This window comes from Cheilinus undulatus, linkage group 12 (genome assembly GCF_018320785.1).
Source record: "Cheilinus undulatus linkage group 12, ASM1832078v1, whole genome shotgun sequence".
Lineage (NCBI taxonomy): Eukaryota > Metazoa > Chordata > Actinopteri > Labriformes > Labridae > Cheilinus > Cheilinus undulatus.
The window spans coordinates 19044632-19059467 of record NC_054876.1 but is presented as its reverse complement, the minus strand read 5'-3'; the positions used below and the strand labels follow the sequence as shown (position 1 = coordinate 19059467).

The window sequence follows — 14836 nt, the reverse complement described above, 5'->3', positions numbered from 1 at the left end:
CTGTACAATTCTGCTATCATGACAAACCTGCCCATAAGCAGTTTCACCAATAGGCCTAAGTAGGCAATTGCCTTGGGCCGAACGCTATGAGGGGCCACAAGATCTCTCCCTTATAGGTAGAGCCAGGCAATTTATCCATTTTTATTCAAGAAATATCAATATCATTAAACTAGATATCAAGCAGTGTTTGATTTTTTTAATGGCAAAACATTGCAGGAAAACTCCTGAACACAGTCTAAATTGCACAAATGAACATACTAGCCTTGTTCATTGTCAGTTTTTTCGATTTTTGCAAATGTTGCCAGCTCATTTTTGCAATTCAGACAGCTGTCTCCCTTGTTGAAGGGTCTGGCATCAGTACATACATGTCTGACAGCTTTAGATTTTCTTTTAAATTCAAGTTTAATCACAAAAAACATCTTGCAGTTCATGAAATAACCAGATTGCAAACATTACAGACAAAACAATATTTTATAAATAAATCTGAGAAAAAGATCAGAGGTCTGATCAGGGATTAAATTATGTATACACCCGTTTTAGAAGTAGTTACATGAATGGTGGCTTGCTTCAGCTGTGTAAAGCTAACATACCTATGTCAGCTACTTAGCTAACGTTAATGCATAAGCCAAAGTAGCTAAGTCAGCTTTAGTGACATGAACTTTAGCATATGTAGCTAAAGCGAACGTAGCTAAAGCTTACAGATCACATAGATAAGTAGTTTACATAGCTGCTTTGTAAGCTTAGCTTTCGCTCCAATAGCTACGTTATCTATATTTCAGTTAGCTTTGGCAACATTAGCTTTAGCAAACCTAGCTAAAGCTAACTATGCTACATAGATAATGTAGATAGGTATATAGCTGCTTTGTGAGCTTAACTTTAGCTACATTAGCATGTAGCTACATGCTCTGCACTCTGCCTAGTTTACGCAGCTAATGGAGCTACCAGCTATGCTAGCCGCATTAGAATGCTTTCATGGAGGACAAGCTTCTCTCCTGTAAGCAGACTATTTACTCAGCTTTATGCTTTGTAATTAAGATTTACAGGTTAGGTTTTAAACTTTTTAATTCAATTTTATTTTGGAAGTTTTAGCACGCATTTCTGTTCTGAGATATCCAGTGTCTCAGAAGAAGGGTCTGTGAAAGTGGCTGTCAGAGATGAACAGTCTGCAGACTTCATTCCCTTGTTTGGTTAAAATTATGATTGGCGATCATCAAGTTTCTCTACTTTTTGATAAAATCTATTATTTATTTGATCATTTTGAAAAATATCCTTACAATGTAGAAATATTGCCAGTGTTTTTGAACAATTTAGACAGTACATTGTTTTCCTGCAGTTTTTGATAATCAAAAAAAAACCCCATTGATATATATTTCAAGACAGTCTGGTGGCAGACTGTACATCTCTGACGGCCACTGTTCATCTGTGACCCCATCTATTTCAGAACGGAAATACACGCTAGAACTTAAAAAAAATAATAAAATGTGATTCAGCTTCCATTTATGGTCTGGCAAGGGTAAAGGTAATAGTTAGGATGCCAAAAGTTAAAAGTTAAAAACTTGACCTGCAAAACCTACTTACCAAGTATTTCATAAAGCCGATTGAACAACCTGCAGAATCTTGCTTTTTCTTTGCTTTCAGCAAAATTTTAGGGGGGGTAGTGGGGGTCGTATTTGTCTTTTCCTGGAGCCTCCAAATCCCTAAACCCACCCCTGCTTCTGCCAAACCACTTGGAACAGTTGACAGTATCACACACACTGGCTGGATCTCGTACAGCTGCAGCCACATTGTTCATTCTGCTCGAGCACACATGGTGATTAAATGTCGAACGAGTACATGTATAATTACTTGCAGCCTCGCTCCTTCACTTCACACTGTAAATGAGCTCCCACTGTGTTCTAACTATGTGTCATTTTGTTGTATCTGAAGCTAAAATTGGGTATTAAATATTGGTCTCTTTGTAAGCTTGATAAAGTTGGTATTAGAACTATGATTTATCCATTTACACAGCTTTCATGACGATGAGCAACTATTTATTCATAAGCTTACGGGATTAATAATAATCTGTGCAAAAGAATAATATGTTTGCACACATTTGAATGTTTGCTTGGTGTTTGTAAAGAGGATTATAGTTACTAGGAGGTCTATGTTAAAATGCACATACTTTTATTTTTCCTTTCTAGTAAAACATAATATATTTAATTCATTTCTCTATAAAACAAAGTTATTGGATTCACTGCTATGAAACCATCTATCTGCTCCTGTAAGGCCACAATGAGAGCTCCTTTGTCTCAAGAGCCTCCTGATTAATTGCCCAATAAAAAGACAGGGATAATTCTTGCTGTAAATGCCACCTGCTGTGCTAGTCATTAGTTTTGCTTTCAGACAGTAAAGCCTCACTTTATCGGCTCATTGAAAAGCAGTAAAATGAGACATTATGGGCAGATAAATGAACACCTGAGAGACCACGTCTATCTGTGAGAAACAGAAGCACTGCCAGTGGTCATTTCCTTCTACCAGTCAGCACAGCCTCTCCGTCCTCTTCTTTCACACTTAGCTCTGTTGTAAACAGATGCAGTTTCCATAGCGACACGGTGAGACCCTCAGTCGGCTCCATGGTTACTAGAGCAGTGAACGATTGCTGCGATTGGTGGAGAGCCGTACAGAATCGGGGGTGCTGTGGCCGTGGGTGGAGGCAGACTAGGGGGGAAGGGGTGAGCGGAATCGGTTTGATAAGCATTTCAATCACATGGTTGAGCGCTGAGCCAGACATGCACGCTTCTCGCCACTGTCTCCCTCTCATGCACAGACACAGTGCCTGAGTCATATGTAGTCTCACCCACTGAGTCAATTTGTACGTTAGTCATTTTAAGACTTATATTCATAATGATATGCTCAGTATTTCCCTTTGTTCCTCCCTCCATGGAGCCAAAGTTAAAGGTGAAAGATCAAAGAGTTGGTTCAGTCTGCACCCAGGCTAAGCAGCAAAGCATCACTGTCTGCCTAAATCTGTGCAAGTTCTTCTTAAAACCCCACAAGCAGTGTAGTCTGTGGTGGTATTTGTGATGGTTGTGTTTTGTAGGCTCCCTGTGCTCATTTTGTGCTGTTTGCTGAAGCCTGAACACCTTGTTTGACAAGCTGTTTATTGTCAAACCTCTGGGATCAAAGGGTACTTTAAAGTGGAGGGATGGAGCTGGTGGCTGTGTAAGTCTCAAAATGAATGCAGCTAATCAAACAAGTGTTTAACCAGCACACACAATATCATCTAAAGTCACTGCATGTTAAAATGAACAAACTCTCTAATGAGGTTATCAAAATGTTCAGTTCACTACTTTTTGACACTGTTTTTTAAACAAATACAATCATTTTATAATGATGGCTTGTATCCAAAAGTACCAAAGCTTTGAAAACAAATTTATTATATTGGGGACACACAATATAATTCCTGCTGATCCCTATAAAGTCTTAAAATGCACATCTGAAATTTGAGGCCATAAAACTTATGAAAGAGTCTGATTTTTACCAGTGAGAGAATTTTAGAAGGCACATTGACTAAGACTTGTCCTTATCCAGTCATTGTTTTCTAGCCAACCCCATTCAATTTCATCTTCTTCCACAAATCATTACATAAAAATTATCCATAATAATTCAGAGAATTCAGTGTTGGTTATTCTAAATTTCCTGTTGGAGGACCCGAGACCCCTCTTTGCTTTTATCTGACTTCCTGTGATTAAATAACCCTTGACTTTTCTTAAACACTAGTCCAGTTCTCCAACATTCTGGCTACAAAGTTTCCCACTTACAAATCCTTCCAGCCAACCATTATTTTAACAGGTCTTCACCATCAAAAAGTATGATTCAGCTTTCAATAGTTAAACTGATTAGAATCAGCTCAGCACACCTGATAGAATGTTATATTAAATATCACTATAAGGCATATTGATAGATTAGAAGTAATGAATGTGCCAGAAATAATCAAATGTGGGCATTTATGGCCAATTTCTTTGTCTGATACCATGTGACATTTCATAAAAAGTACATTAAATAATAAAATTCAGCCCTGGTCTGGAGTACCAAGAAATCTTACTCACACGCCTTTCCTTTTTGACTGTTTCCCTTGCAAAAGGTGGCATTGATTTTTCTCAGTTAAGCTCTCAAAAAGGTCTTTAAAATAAGGATGCAGGATATTGGATTTTTGCCGATATCCGACATGCCGAGATTTACAGAATCATTTTAGCCAATACCGATATTTAGATATGTTTCGCATAACTAAAAATTCAATCCTTTGAACACAATTTAAGGTTTGAGGATGAAAAAAGAAATAAACTTTTTTTCTTAAAACTCACTTTAGAGTTTGAAGAATGAGGTTGAATAAAGAAAAAGATCTCAACTTGCATAGGTCTGTTGGTCCAGCCTAAAATTCCACTAATTTACTAGTATATATGGCCAAATTTTACAGTCAAGATATGCTGATATTCACAGCCAAAATATTGGATGTAAATATTGGCAGAAATTTTGATATCTACCATATATACCGATATTTGCCTTTTAAGTGGCAACCTCAACCTCAACGATATTTACCTTTTAAGCGCAGCCAGCCTCAACCTCTTGAAGCTGGCTGCAGGAACACCAGAAGTCCCTTACATAACACATGTTAAATAGACATTTTTTACACAAGAAATAAACTGGTTTTCAGCATGGTTGAAAAAACAAACGTGTCTCATTAGCTAGTGTATTTATGTGGTTTCAATGGTTTCGATTATATTTAGGAAAAACCTTGCTGTGCACTGATTGGCACGTCTCATTTGATTGACAGATAGCTCGATAAGCAGAAGCTAACTTTCTGTCAACCAGAATGCTAGCTAGCTAGCTGACAGGAAGTCGAGCTCAGGGGGCGGGATTTTGTCTGCTGTCAGGTTGATCAAAATTTTGGTTGAGACAGCGATTTTCAATACAGAGGCCGCCACAGATTGGCTTCAAAAGCCGTTTGAGTCCGCCTATTGTAAGCAGATCCCTGACGTCACACTGGCTTTGTTCAATTCCTTCTACAGTCTATGTTAATATCTGCTGACACCCATATCAGGCAGATAATATCGTGCATCCCGAATTTAAAAGTCTTAAATTTGATTTTTAAAAGCGTGCAGGAACCCTGTATTAACATATCAGTATCCGAAGGTACCAGCTTAAAAACTGAGTTATCTGTACAAAAATTTCCACTGATTTTTAGACTATAAAAAAATCTGCGTATGTCAGCCAAAAGTACTGGCCATGAGAACAAATAAGTTCATGGAGTTTAAGGTTGGACCAACAGTCCTATGTCAGCTGCAGTCTTTTTCTTTCACCATCATTCCTCACATTTTTAAGTGTGTTTTAAGGACTGGGATTTCGAAATTTGTTCTTCCTCAAATTGTGTGTTTTAAGGACTGAAGTTGCATCAAGGTTTGAATTACATTTTAATTTTGGTATCAATACCGGTTTCAGCTAAATTTTTTTTGAGAATACAGGCAGATTAGATATTATAATGTCATGCATCCTAACTTTTATAATATCAAAGGTCTAGTTCTATTATATAACTGTCCATTGCAGTATTTCTACCTACTTTTTGTCGATCTTTAAAAATCAGTCAAAATAACTTTCTCAGTTGTTTTTTGGACATTAAGAGTAATGTAAAATTGTGTGTGCACACATAGGCTACTTTCCTGATTAAGCTGATTCTAGTGATGGCAAACTGAGAGAATCTGCAGTGTTTTCCTGGAGGGTAAAATAAAAGGGAGTTCATTCATCCTCTGTTAAAAGTCTGTGAAATTTATGGTATATTCAATGCAACAGTTAGGCCTACAAATATTCAATACCTCAATGCTTTAAAAAATAGAAAGCTTTTAGAGGTGTGGGATTGTTTTTTCTTTTGAAACTTTAGCCGCCATAAAGCAGCTCTGGGATCTGTAAAGTTGTCCACTAGCATTTGGTTGACTGCATCAGCATCACTTCTCACTTGTAAAATATCGCAATGTCTTCCTATCAGTGACCAGACAAATCACCAAGCAAATATTCACCAACTCTTGATATTGAAAAGATATGTGGACCAAGCCGTTGTATACACATTAAACTTGTCTTTAGTGACCTTCTTACGTATCAAGAACAGTCACGGATGAACACTACCGTTATGACTGTTTTTTAGTCAACTCACCAGCAACAGCCCAAATTCATTTCCTGACAAGATTTTAAAATGAGAATTTAGGTAAAAACAAAGTAAAACCTACAGATAGTCCAAAAGCAGACGTTTAAAACAAATTAGCCTGCTTAAAAACCGTATCAACGTGAATATGCAATCTGCAAAGTCGGCTTACCTATGAGTCTAACATCGATTGCTTCTGTCTCAAGGCCCAGCGGAAGATCGCGGTATGTTCCTTACCTGACTACAGACATGTTGACAAGGAAACAGCCTTTGACAGGAGATAATTCTCTGCTTTCCTCGGGTATGCTGTCGTCTGCTAAACTTTTAGACGTGTCCTTAATCGCTTGCTAATATGTTGGTTTTAATGATGTAACGGAACAATCTGAGGTAGCTTTTCGCTAAGTTTGGCGGAGACATTCTGAGCGAGAGAGGAGCCCCTGCAGTTTCCCCAAGGAAAACCCGCAGCTGTGTCTTGTCCGCTGGTAATAAATTAATATTAATTGACATAATTGACTGAACATTGCCATCCGTTTCCCAATGTCATTACTTGATATATGTTGTGTACTTTAAAGTGTTTATACTATATTATTTTGATTAATCTATGCAAAGATTTGTCTGCCTTTTCATTTACAGTGAGTCACTGAAAGTCATGTTTTAGGTGCATTTTAGGCTATTATAACTAAAGTTGCCATTTTTACTTTACGCCTAGCTCGGTAGGTGAATGTTTTAAAATAGATGTTTTTCTAGAAAAATATCCGCAGATATCTTGGATGCAATTCCCTTGGCCATATATTAAAAACACTGCAGAAGTTACGTTTAGCAGAGAGTTTTACCAAACATGCAGAACCCCTGCTTAGTCACCAAGGAAAACCTGTAGCTAACCAAGAATAGACATATTTTTACTGAATGTAAATAAGGGCTTGACAATTAATCAAAATTTAGATAAATCGCATCATTTTTCTTTAACCTGATGTGTGTTAAAATACCAGTTAAAACAACTTTTGTGGAAGAGGTGATATGTTCAACACATGATATAAATACTTAAATGTACATTTTTTTCTAAAAGAGTTTGAAAAATCCTACTTTTCTTGTTTCTGCATATTTTTTTCTTATAAAAAATGAGAAAGATGTCAAATCATGATTCCTTTCAATAAAATTCATATAATATTTGCAATGAGTCAAACTAATTGCATCTACATAGTTTGTCAAAATTACTGATTCTTAGTTCAATCTACCAATAGTGCTTTTAACAATATAGAAAGATTTATTTTTTGTTTGTTGAGACATATGTAAGGTGAGGAAGTTAAAAGATAATTGCATATTATTTTAAATCACAATCATAATATTGGGTAACAAAATCGCAATTAGATTATTTCCCCAAATCTTTAGCTCTAATGTAAATTGGGTTATTTGCTATGGTGCATGTATTGTTATAAATTTTTCATCCTGTTTCTAAAGAATGTTTCAGACTTTTTTGATGTATACACACTGTATATATACTTACTGAGTATAATACTGTGTATGATATATTTAGCTGAAATTAGGGATGCACTTCTACTACTACTACACTACTACTTTGGAACTCTGCTGATATGGCAATATTTACAAATTCATTTTAACTCATACCAATACTGATACAGATTTAAATGTGGTTCAGACCTAAAACCTTAGACTTAAAAACACACTATTCTCAGTTTTAGGATTAACACATTTCAGTCTGTAAAGCACACTTAAAGTGTGAAAACTGATGATGAATAAAGACAAAGACTTCAGCTGAAGTAGGTCTGTTGGTCCAGCCTAAAAGGTCAAACTTATTTGTTTGTATGGTCAGTATTTACAGCTGATATTCGTGCACCTTACTCCTGGGAATGTCTACTGTAGCTGCAAATTTGGGTGGAGCTTCTGGTTCAGCAACATTTACAGTTAAAATGTACTAAGACACGTTTCTTTTAGTGACATACAATGACTTGGTCAGCGCAGTTGTTTTGAAATAAATAAATCTTCAAATTTATTTGGTACTGCTTCATTTTTTAAAGTTAGGCATCCAGCTAAATGTTATAAGCTGAATAAGTTTTGTTATATTTTCTGTAGTGCCTGCTATCTGTTGCTCTGTTCATGGTACTAATAACTAGACAAATTTGAAAATGTGTCTCTAACAATGATGTTTATAACATGCTGTTCACTGCCTGAAAGCATCCTGAATCCGATTCTTTTTATATTTATTTAATATTGATTATTAATACTGAAGTTGAGATTTACCAAACTGAAGAGCTGACCAAGTGAATGCTGGATATCAATATAATTCATACATTTAAAGAGGGACTAGTAAGTGAAATCGGAATTTCAGCTTCCCTAAAAACTAAAGAGAGAAATGTAAAAGCTCTGACGGGGTTCGACATCTTTTAATAAGTATATAAGATCATGTCGCTACTTTTTTAACTAAAGAAGATCATTCCTGTTACCATACAGCTACTAATATGGAGATAATAAAGTTAAGCCAAATATGCTTTTGTACATTATCTGAGGTTGCCCTCTGTAGTAGATGGTAGAGGAGTTATAATGTTATCCATTTGAAATTGTTAGAGGTAATATTTGAATCTAAAGCTCGCTCCAATAATCAGAATTAGCTTCTCATTACTATGCAAAGTCACTTTTAGACTTGAAGCTGGATAGACTAATTTTTATAGCCAATATCAGCAGAACTTTGCATATCTGCCAATACCAATAATACTGCGCATCCCAGTTAAAATAAGGTGGATTCATTTTTTTATGAGGATCCCAAACTTACGTTCATATAAGATATACATTTGTAAACATAATTGAATACTGCAGTCCACAAAATCATCTGCAAAAAGAGTGCGCCGTTCCTATTCTCTACTTTCCTGAACATGGATCCCTGAAGAAATCATCACATAAATATATCAGACTACATATTTAGCTGAGGAAATATTGCTTCTCAACTCCCATGGTTATTAGTCTATATTTTTGGGGGCGATGCAGTGATGTAGTTTAAATCCACATTGAATATATTTTTTCCAGCTTGGTATTTTGTTTCTGCTGCCTGGTATTTGAAATGAAAGCTTTTCAGTGGGGAATCAAAATGTCAGTCACGTATAAGTGCAATCATGCTGAGGTTTTCTTTGAGATCCAGCTGACACTTTTTTGCATATCATTACCCCCACAGCACCTGAGTGAGGTGTGCAGCGTTGCTGTGTTGTACAACTGTGTGTAGGTGGAAGTGTTTGTCTGCCTGTGTGGGATGATTGTTTGCAGGCTCTACATGTGCCCATTTCAGTTTCTGTTTGTGTGTTTATGTGTGTGTGTGCAGTGGTGCTACTCACCTGCCAGATGACAAAGAAGATGAGGGCAGCACACAGCACCAAGGTGAGCATGTAGCAGAAGGCCGCAAAGGTGAACGCCATGGCTGAGCCGGCCAGTCTGACGATGAGACGGGTCGAGAGAGGGAAAGAGAACTTCCCCTCCTGCTCTCTGCTCCTCTGTTTCTTGGTCTGCCTCCTTCTGTCAGAGGCGGTTATTATGTGCGTCTCCCTCTGAGAGTCTGCGTCGTCCAGGTGGGTAGAACACTCAGTTTTAGTAACAATCAATAATCAGCGTGCCTTCACTGTGCGTCCACTCTTTGTCTCTTGTTGAATGTCTGACAGCGGGACTTCCTCTCTCTCTTAATATCTCTCTCTGGCTTTGAATTAGGAAGCACTTCAGAGTCTGTTCACAGCCACAGTTGTTGGCCTGATGCTCCTCTTTTTCAGTCTCTGACAGGCAAAATGTCTGTCTCCTCCTCCTCCGTGTAGTTTCTCTTTACACAAAGCCTACACATTTTTTTTTCTCGCTCACAGTAACGCAAACCACAAAGTGTGCGACTGACACGCTGACAACAGAACCACAGGATTCTTGTCGATGCTAAGCACAGCACTGCATTTGAAACAGTGAGAATTATTGTCACAGATGGTTATGGCTTGTGATAGTTTACTTGTTAGTCATATGGCTTTCTCTTTATCTGTTGCCTTGAATCAAGGGTACATGTCTAAATCAGATTCAACACAAGTTATTATTTACAGAGGCAGTTCCTTGGTATATTATATTTTATAATCTTAAGAATTTATTGACCTCCGCATGAATCTGATCTATTGCTTTGCATGTTATAGTCATATCCTCACAAAGCAATTACTTTTTACTGTTTTGCAATAAGACAACATAAATAGGCTTGATTGGAATTTTAACAGCTATTAAAGGTTAAAATCCAAAAATGACAAATCTACAAGACTTAAAAGTAAAAGATAAGGGATCAAAATCCATAATAGATTCAGTTAGCATGGAGCGATATCTCGACTAGTCTGTATATCAAGTAGTACAGAATACCTGTGTTTGGTTGGAGACGTGTCAGCTCCTGAACAGTCCACTCTGTCCTCTTCTCTGTCAATTTGGGTCGGCACCATGTCAGAAATGTCTGCTCTGCATCTTTCCCTCAGACGCATCCCTCACACTTCTCAAAAATAGAATATCTGGGTTAATTTTCATTGTTGAAAACATAACTCTGGAGGAGGAGGAGAGGGAAATTTAACCAGAAACCTGAAGAGCGTCTACATTTTGAGCTCCTGAAAGCACTCCAGATGTTTTAGCAAAGATCTCAGAGGTTAATTAATCCACCTTTCTATTGTCTCCCCCTTTTAAAAGTCTCCACTCTAGGAACAGACCTGAAAGTGTTTCCTGAGTCTACTGTCTCTGCCGGTCTTCCTGTATTTCTTAGACTGCGAGAGAAATAGTTCTATCACGCTTGATGGTAGAACGGCCAGCCAATAGCATGGCTCCGTCTCCCTCCCTCTCTTATTTGCTCTCCTCCTCCCTGTCTGTCAGTCTCTCTCTCCCTCTCTCTCTTACATTTTATACATTTCCATAATCCCTCGTTCCCCAGGGAGTGATGAGGGGGCAGGGCAAGCTGAAAGTGTTTTTCCTTTTGTCTGCATCCCTCTCTCTCTCTCCCTCTCTATTTCCACCTCCATCCATCTCTGTGTCATTCCTTTCCTCCCTCTCCTTCAGTCATCTGTCACTTTTTGAAATGTGAGTCTGATTTGAAGGGGGAGTTGTTCTCAATCACCTGTCATTTATTCCACTTCTCCCCTCCATTAGCTGTTCACCGAACGTCCATTTAATAGCTCAATTCCACTCTTTGTTCGTTCTCTTTTTCCTCCACCTCCTCTGCTTATTATTGAACAGATTTTAGTGCCATCTAATGCATTTCCTGCTCCACCTTTTGTCAAAAATACCCATTAGTGATATGTCACATTGATCTGTGTATTATTTATTGGACAACTGTGTAACCCCGCAATGACTCATTGCTTCTTAAATATCAACAACTGAACAAAAGGGGAATGCCAAGTAATTCACTGGGGTTTCCTTTCTGCTGTTAAATGGAAATGTCAGAACAGGGGTGATCTGATAATGTAATGCAGAGGTATTTTTATTGAACGGTCCCAAAGTGCTATCAGAAAAGCTTACACACCACTTCCTCTACACCTGTTTTTTAAATTTCTCACTTATGCTCTTATGCATGGATTTTGAAGTAGTTATTTAACACTAGTTATAAAATCCTGAGGGTATTACTGTAGTTTTCTTTTAAACTGAGAACCTTTATATTATTTCAAATGTGCTCATATTAAATGCAGTACTTTATCCAATGAGAGTACATCATTATTGTCTGCCAAGCCTTAGCTAGAAAAGTAACACAAGACATCTAAGTTTATATTCAAATGTTTTTATGTATAATTTCAAAGGTAATGGTAATATAAAGTAACAATGGAAATATCATCTCCTGACTCTGTCCTCTACCCTGTACCCTACCCCCAATAACCCCCCAATGCCCCTTGAACAATCCTTGGTTCTACAGTAAGATTAAAACAGAAAAGATCACAACTTTTAACAAAAAGCATCTAAAAAAGAAGGAAAGAGAGAAAATCAATTAAAGAAATAAGAAGAAAAGGCTTACCATGCATAGAATTGATATAAAATAAAATCAAGCTTCTCAATAAATCTAATACACTACAGCATGTGCCATACAGTGTACAAATAAAACGATATTCCATTAATAATGCATCAGTACAATAATGTATTTTTATATTCCAATATATTATACCTTATTATATTTCTAACCAAATATATATGAAGCGTGTCACATTTATATATCACACATGACCCATGTACATATTTATATCCAAACGCATAAAAATACAGCATGGATAAGAATATGATCTTGGCTTTTTATTAATCTCAAACTAAAAAATAAAAATTTAAACAATCCTAAATTAATGAGAAAATCTCATTCTCTGACATTTCACTGATAAGGAAATTACAATAAATAGTGGGTGATAAGTTGGAAACCCATACCCTGACGTACTAGATGACTCTTTCATATATCCATAGAATGGGAAACCTCCCATTCAAAGTGTCTTGGGAAGGCAGGACTTTTCAAAATATTCTCAGAAGGTTATTGGAGGAACTTTGCGTCAGTCACATTAATTTTAGAGCTCAAAGTGGAAATACAAAATGAGGTAGTAGGCATGTGCAGCTCCAGTTATTAATGTGAACCCAGCAGCCAGGCTACTTGAACAGTAGAGCTTGTTGGTAGATCAAACTCATGCTGAGATCAATCAGGAGAAGTGCAAAAACATCTTTTCTGCCAAGAAAAGCTTGAAGCATGGCTCTTTTCTTCTCTGTTCTTCTTCTTTTAATGAAGTAATCTTGTCAAGTTCTGATGAAGCTGACGCTTTAGCAGCATCCACGCTAATCTCTTCCGCCATAATTGCACCGCCCTCTTGTTGCTGCTTGCTTAAGGCACGAGTCAGCTGTGCCGGGCCAAAACGGTTCAGATGGGAGCTTTGCAAGATGGATTCGCTAGTGAGTAACACAGAAACGGGCTTATCCATGTACTTTGCAAGGTTAATACGTGTAAGAGTCTCTTGACTACACAGTAGCACATAGTGAGAGAATGATTCCATTTCGCATCCCAGAGCAGCTGCTGGACATGGCAAAAACTGGAGTGTTGTTTTTGATGTGAGACACATTTGCACCATGAGTGAAGTTATTCACTGAGTTAGAGTTCCTCTCTGTGACTTTAAGTGATCTGAAAGGATGCCTTGCTTTAAAAATTAAAATTGAATCTCATCTTTTCTTATGGCAGTAGAGACCCACCATGCCCCAGGTTAGCAAGGGTTACTGCAGCTCTGTCATTCTTTCAAATATCTAAGACTTTCAAAAGTGTAGTTTAACTAAGTTATATGTTGTGTGGATTAATACAGACACTTTCAAAGTATTAAATGTAACTCTATATTTAATTAACACAGTCAATTTTATTGTGTATTTTACTTTATTATAGAGGTGTGACTTACCTGAAAAACCTGGTTGAAGGTCTATTCTCTTGTTATTCTTGCCAGTAAGGAAAGATCATATTTTACTATACAACTCCCCAGTAGCTACTCATTATTCAGTACTAAAAGTAAACTTTAAATGAAATACTTTTTACATTTGTTTGAGTAGATTTTAGACCAGTACTTTTAATTCTCCTTTAGTAAGTTTAAACCAAAGTACTTGCACTTGATAAAATGAAGTTTGCACTCAGATGTTCTGTTAGTTGGCAACCCAGTTAGATGGATTTCTTGGTAAAAACAATGGCTGCTGGAGTAGGGAATGGCTTGGATGTACCTACGTATAGTGAATGTTTTTATCAGTTCTGGATAGCATTTCTTTATTGAAAGAGGAGCAAAGAGCCACACTGAAAGCCTTTTTTTGCCACTTCTCCCAATGACCTCAGGATGAGTTTGATCTACCAACAAGCACCACCATTCAAGTAGCCTGCTGAGCTACTGGTACTTTTTTGTTTTAAGTTCTGCCCTTCCCACTTTGTATGGGAGGTTTCTTAGATGACTGAGAAACAACTTCCGTGCAATGAATTCATGAAACAGTTATGTGGCATGCCAGGTTAAGAGAGTAGTGAATGCAGTCACATCAGCATGTCCTGCATGTATGTTTGGAAAATTTAAAGGGACCCCAAAGATAGCAGCCAAGGGACATGGTTATACATTAATTTCTAACACATCAGAAAGTTAAAAAAAAAATGAATTCCCAAAAATTAAGCAGCTTGTGACAATAGAAAAACATGTGGCTAAGTTTGGCAGGGACGTGGCTTCACCAGTCACATTTGCTTTTTAAAGTTGGGGTGTACTTCTGCTAGCTTGTTTTAGGATAATGAATCCTGTGAGGAATTTTAAACGGAGTATGGCTCAAGTGTGCACGTAAAGTAGTAGAAGTGACTTATTTTATATGACTGAACTTTAAACTAGAAATTAGTGACTGCCAAAGGTACACACTAAGCATCATGCAGTGGTAAAATGTTGCAATGGTTCATGTTAATGAGATAGCTTACTAGCTTTTTCTTAGTAAAGAATGTGGATATTGGAAAACAAATTGTCTGCTGTTTTTTCAAAATGCCTTTACTTTGACTGTTATGATTTTACAATGCATTCCAACAATAGCTTCCTCAGGTAATGAGAAGAAAACACTTTGCCCTGTTGAGAGTATAAGCACTTAAAAGAAATCACTAAACTTCAATTATGCCCTTGCCCCCCACAAATTAGCAGATCAATAGGCAGCACA

At 37.2% G+C, this 14836-nt stretch overlaps 1 protein-coding gene across 1 annotated transcript in view; it reads right to left on the bottom strand.

Moving 5' to 3' along the window:
• Positions 1-10918, bottom strand: part of cnih2 (cornichon family AMPA receptor auxiliary protein 2) — a 32914-nt gene extending 21996 nt beyond the window's left edge. Inside the window, exon 1 of the mRNA XM_041800752.1 lies at positions 9514-10918. Within this exon, the coding sequence (XP_041656686.1) occupies positions 9514-9594 (81 nt within the window). The 5' untranslated portion in view covers positions 9595-10918. The remainder of the gene's footprint in view (positions 1-9513) is intronic.
• Positions 10919-14836: the final 3918 nt, after the last annotated feature.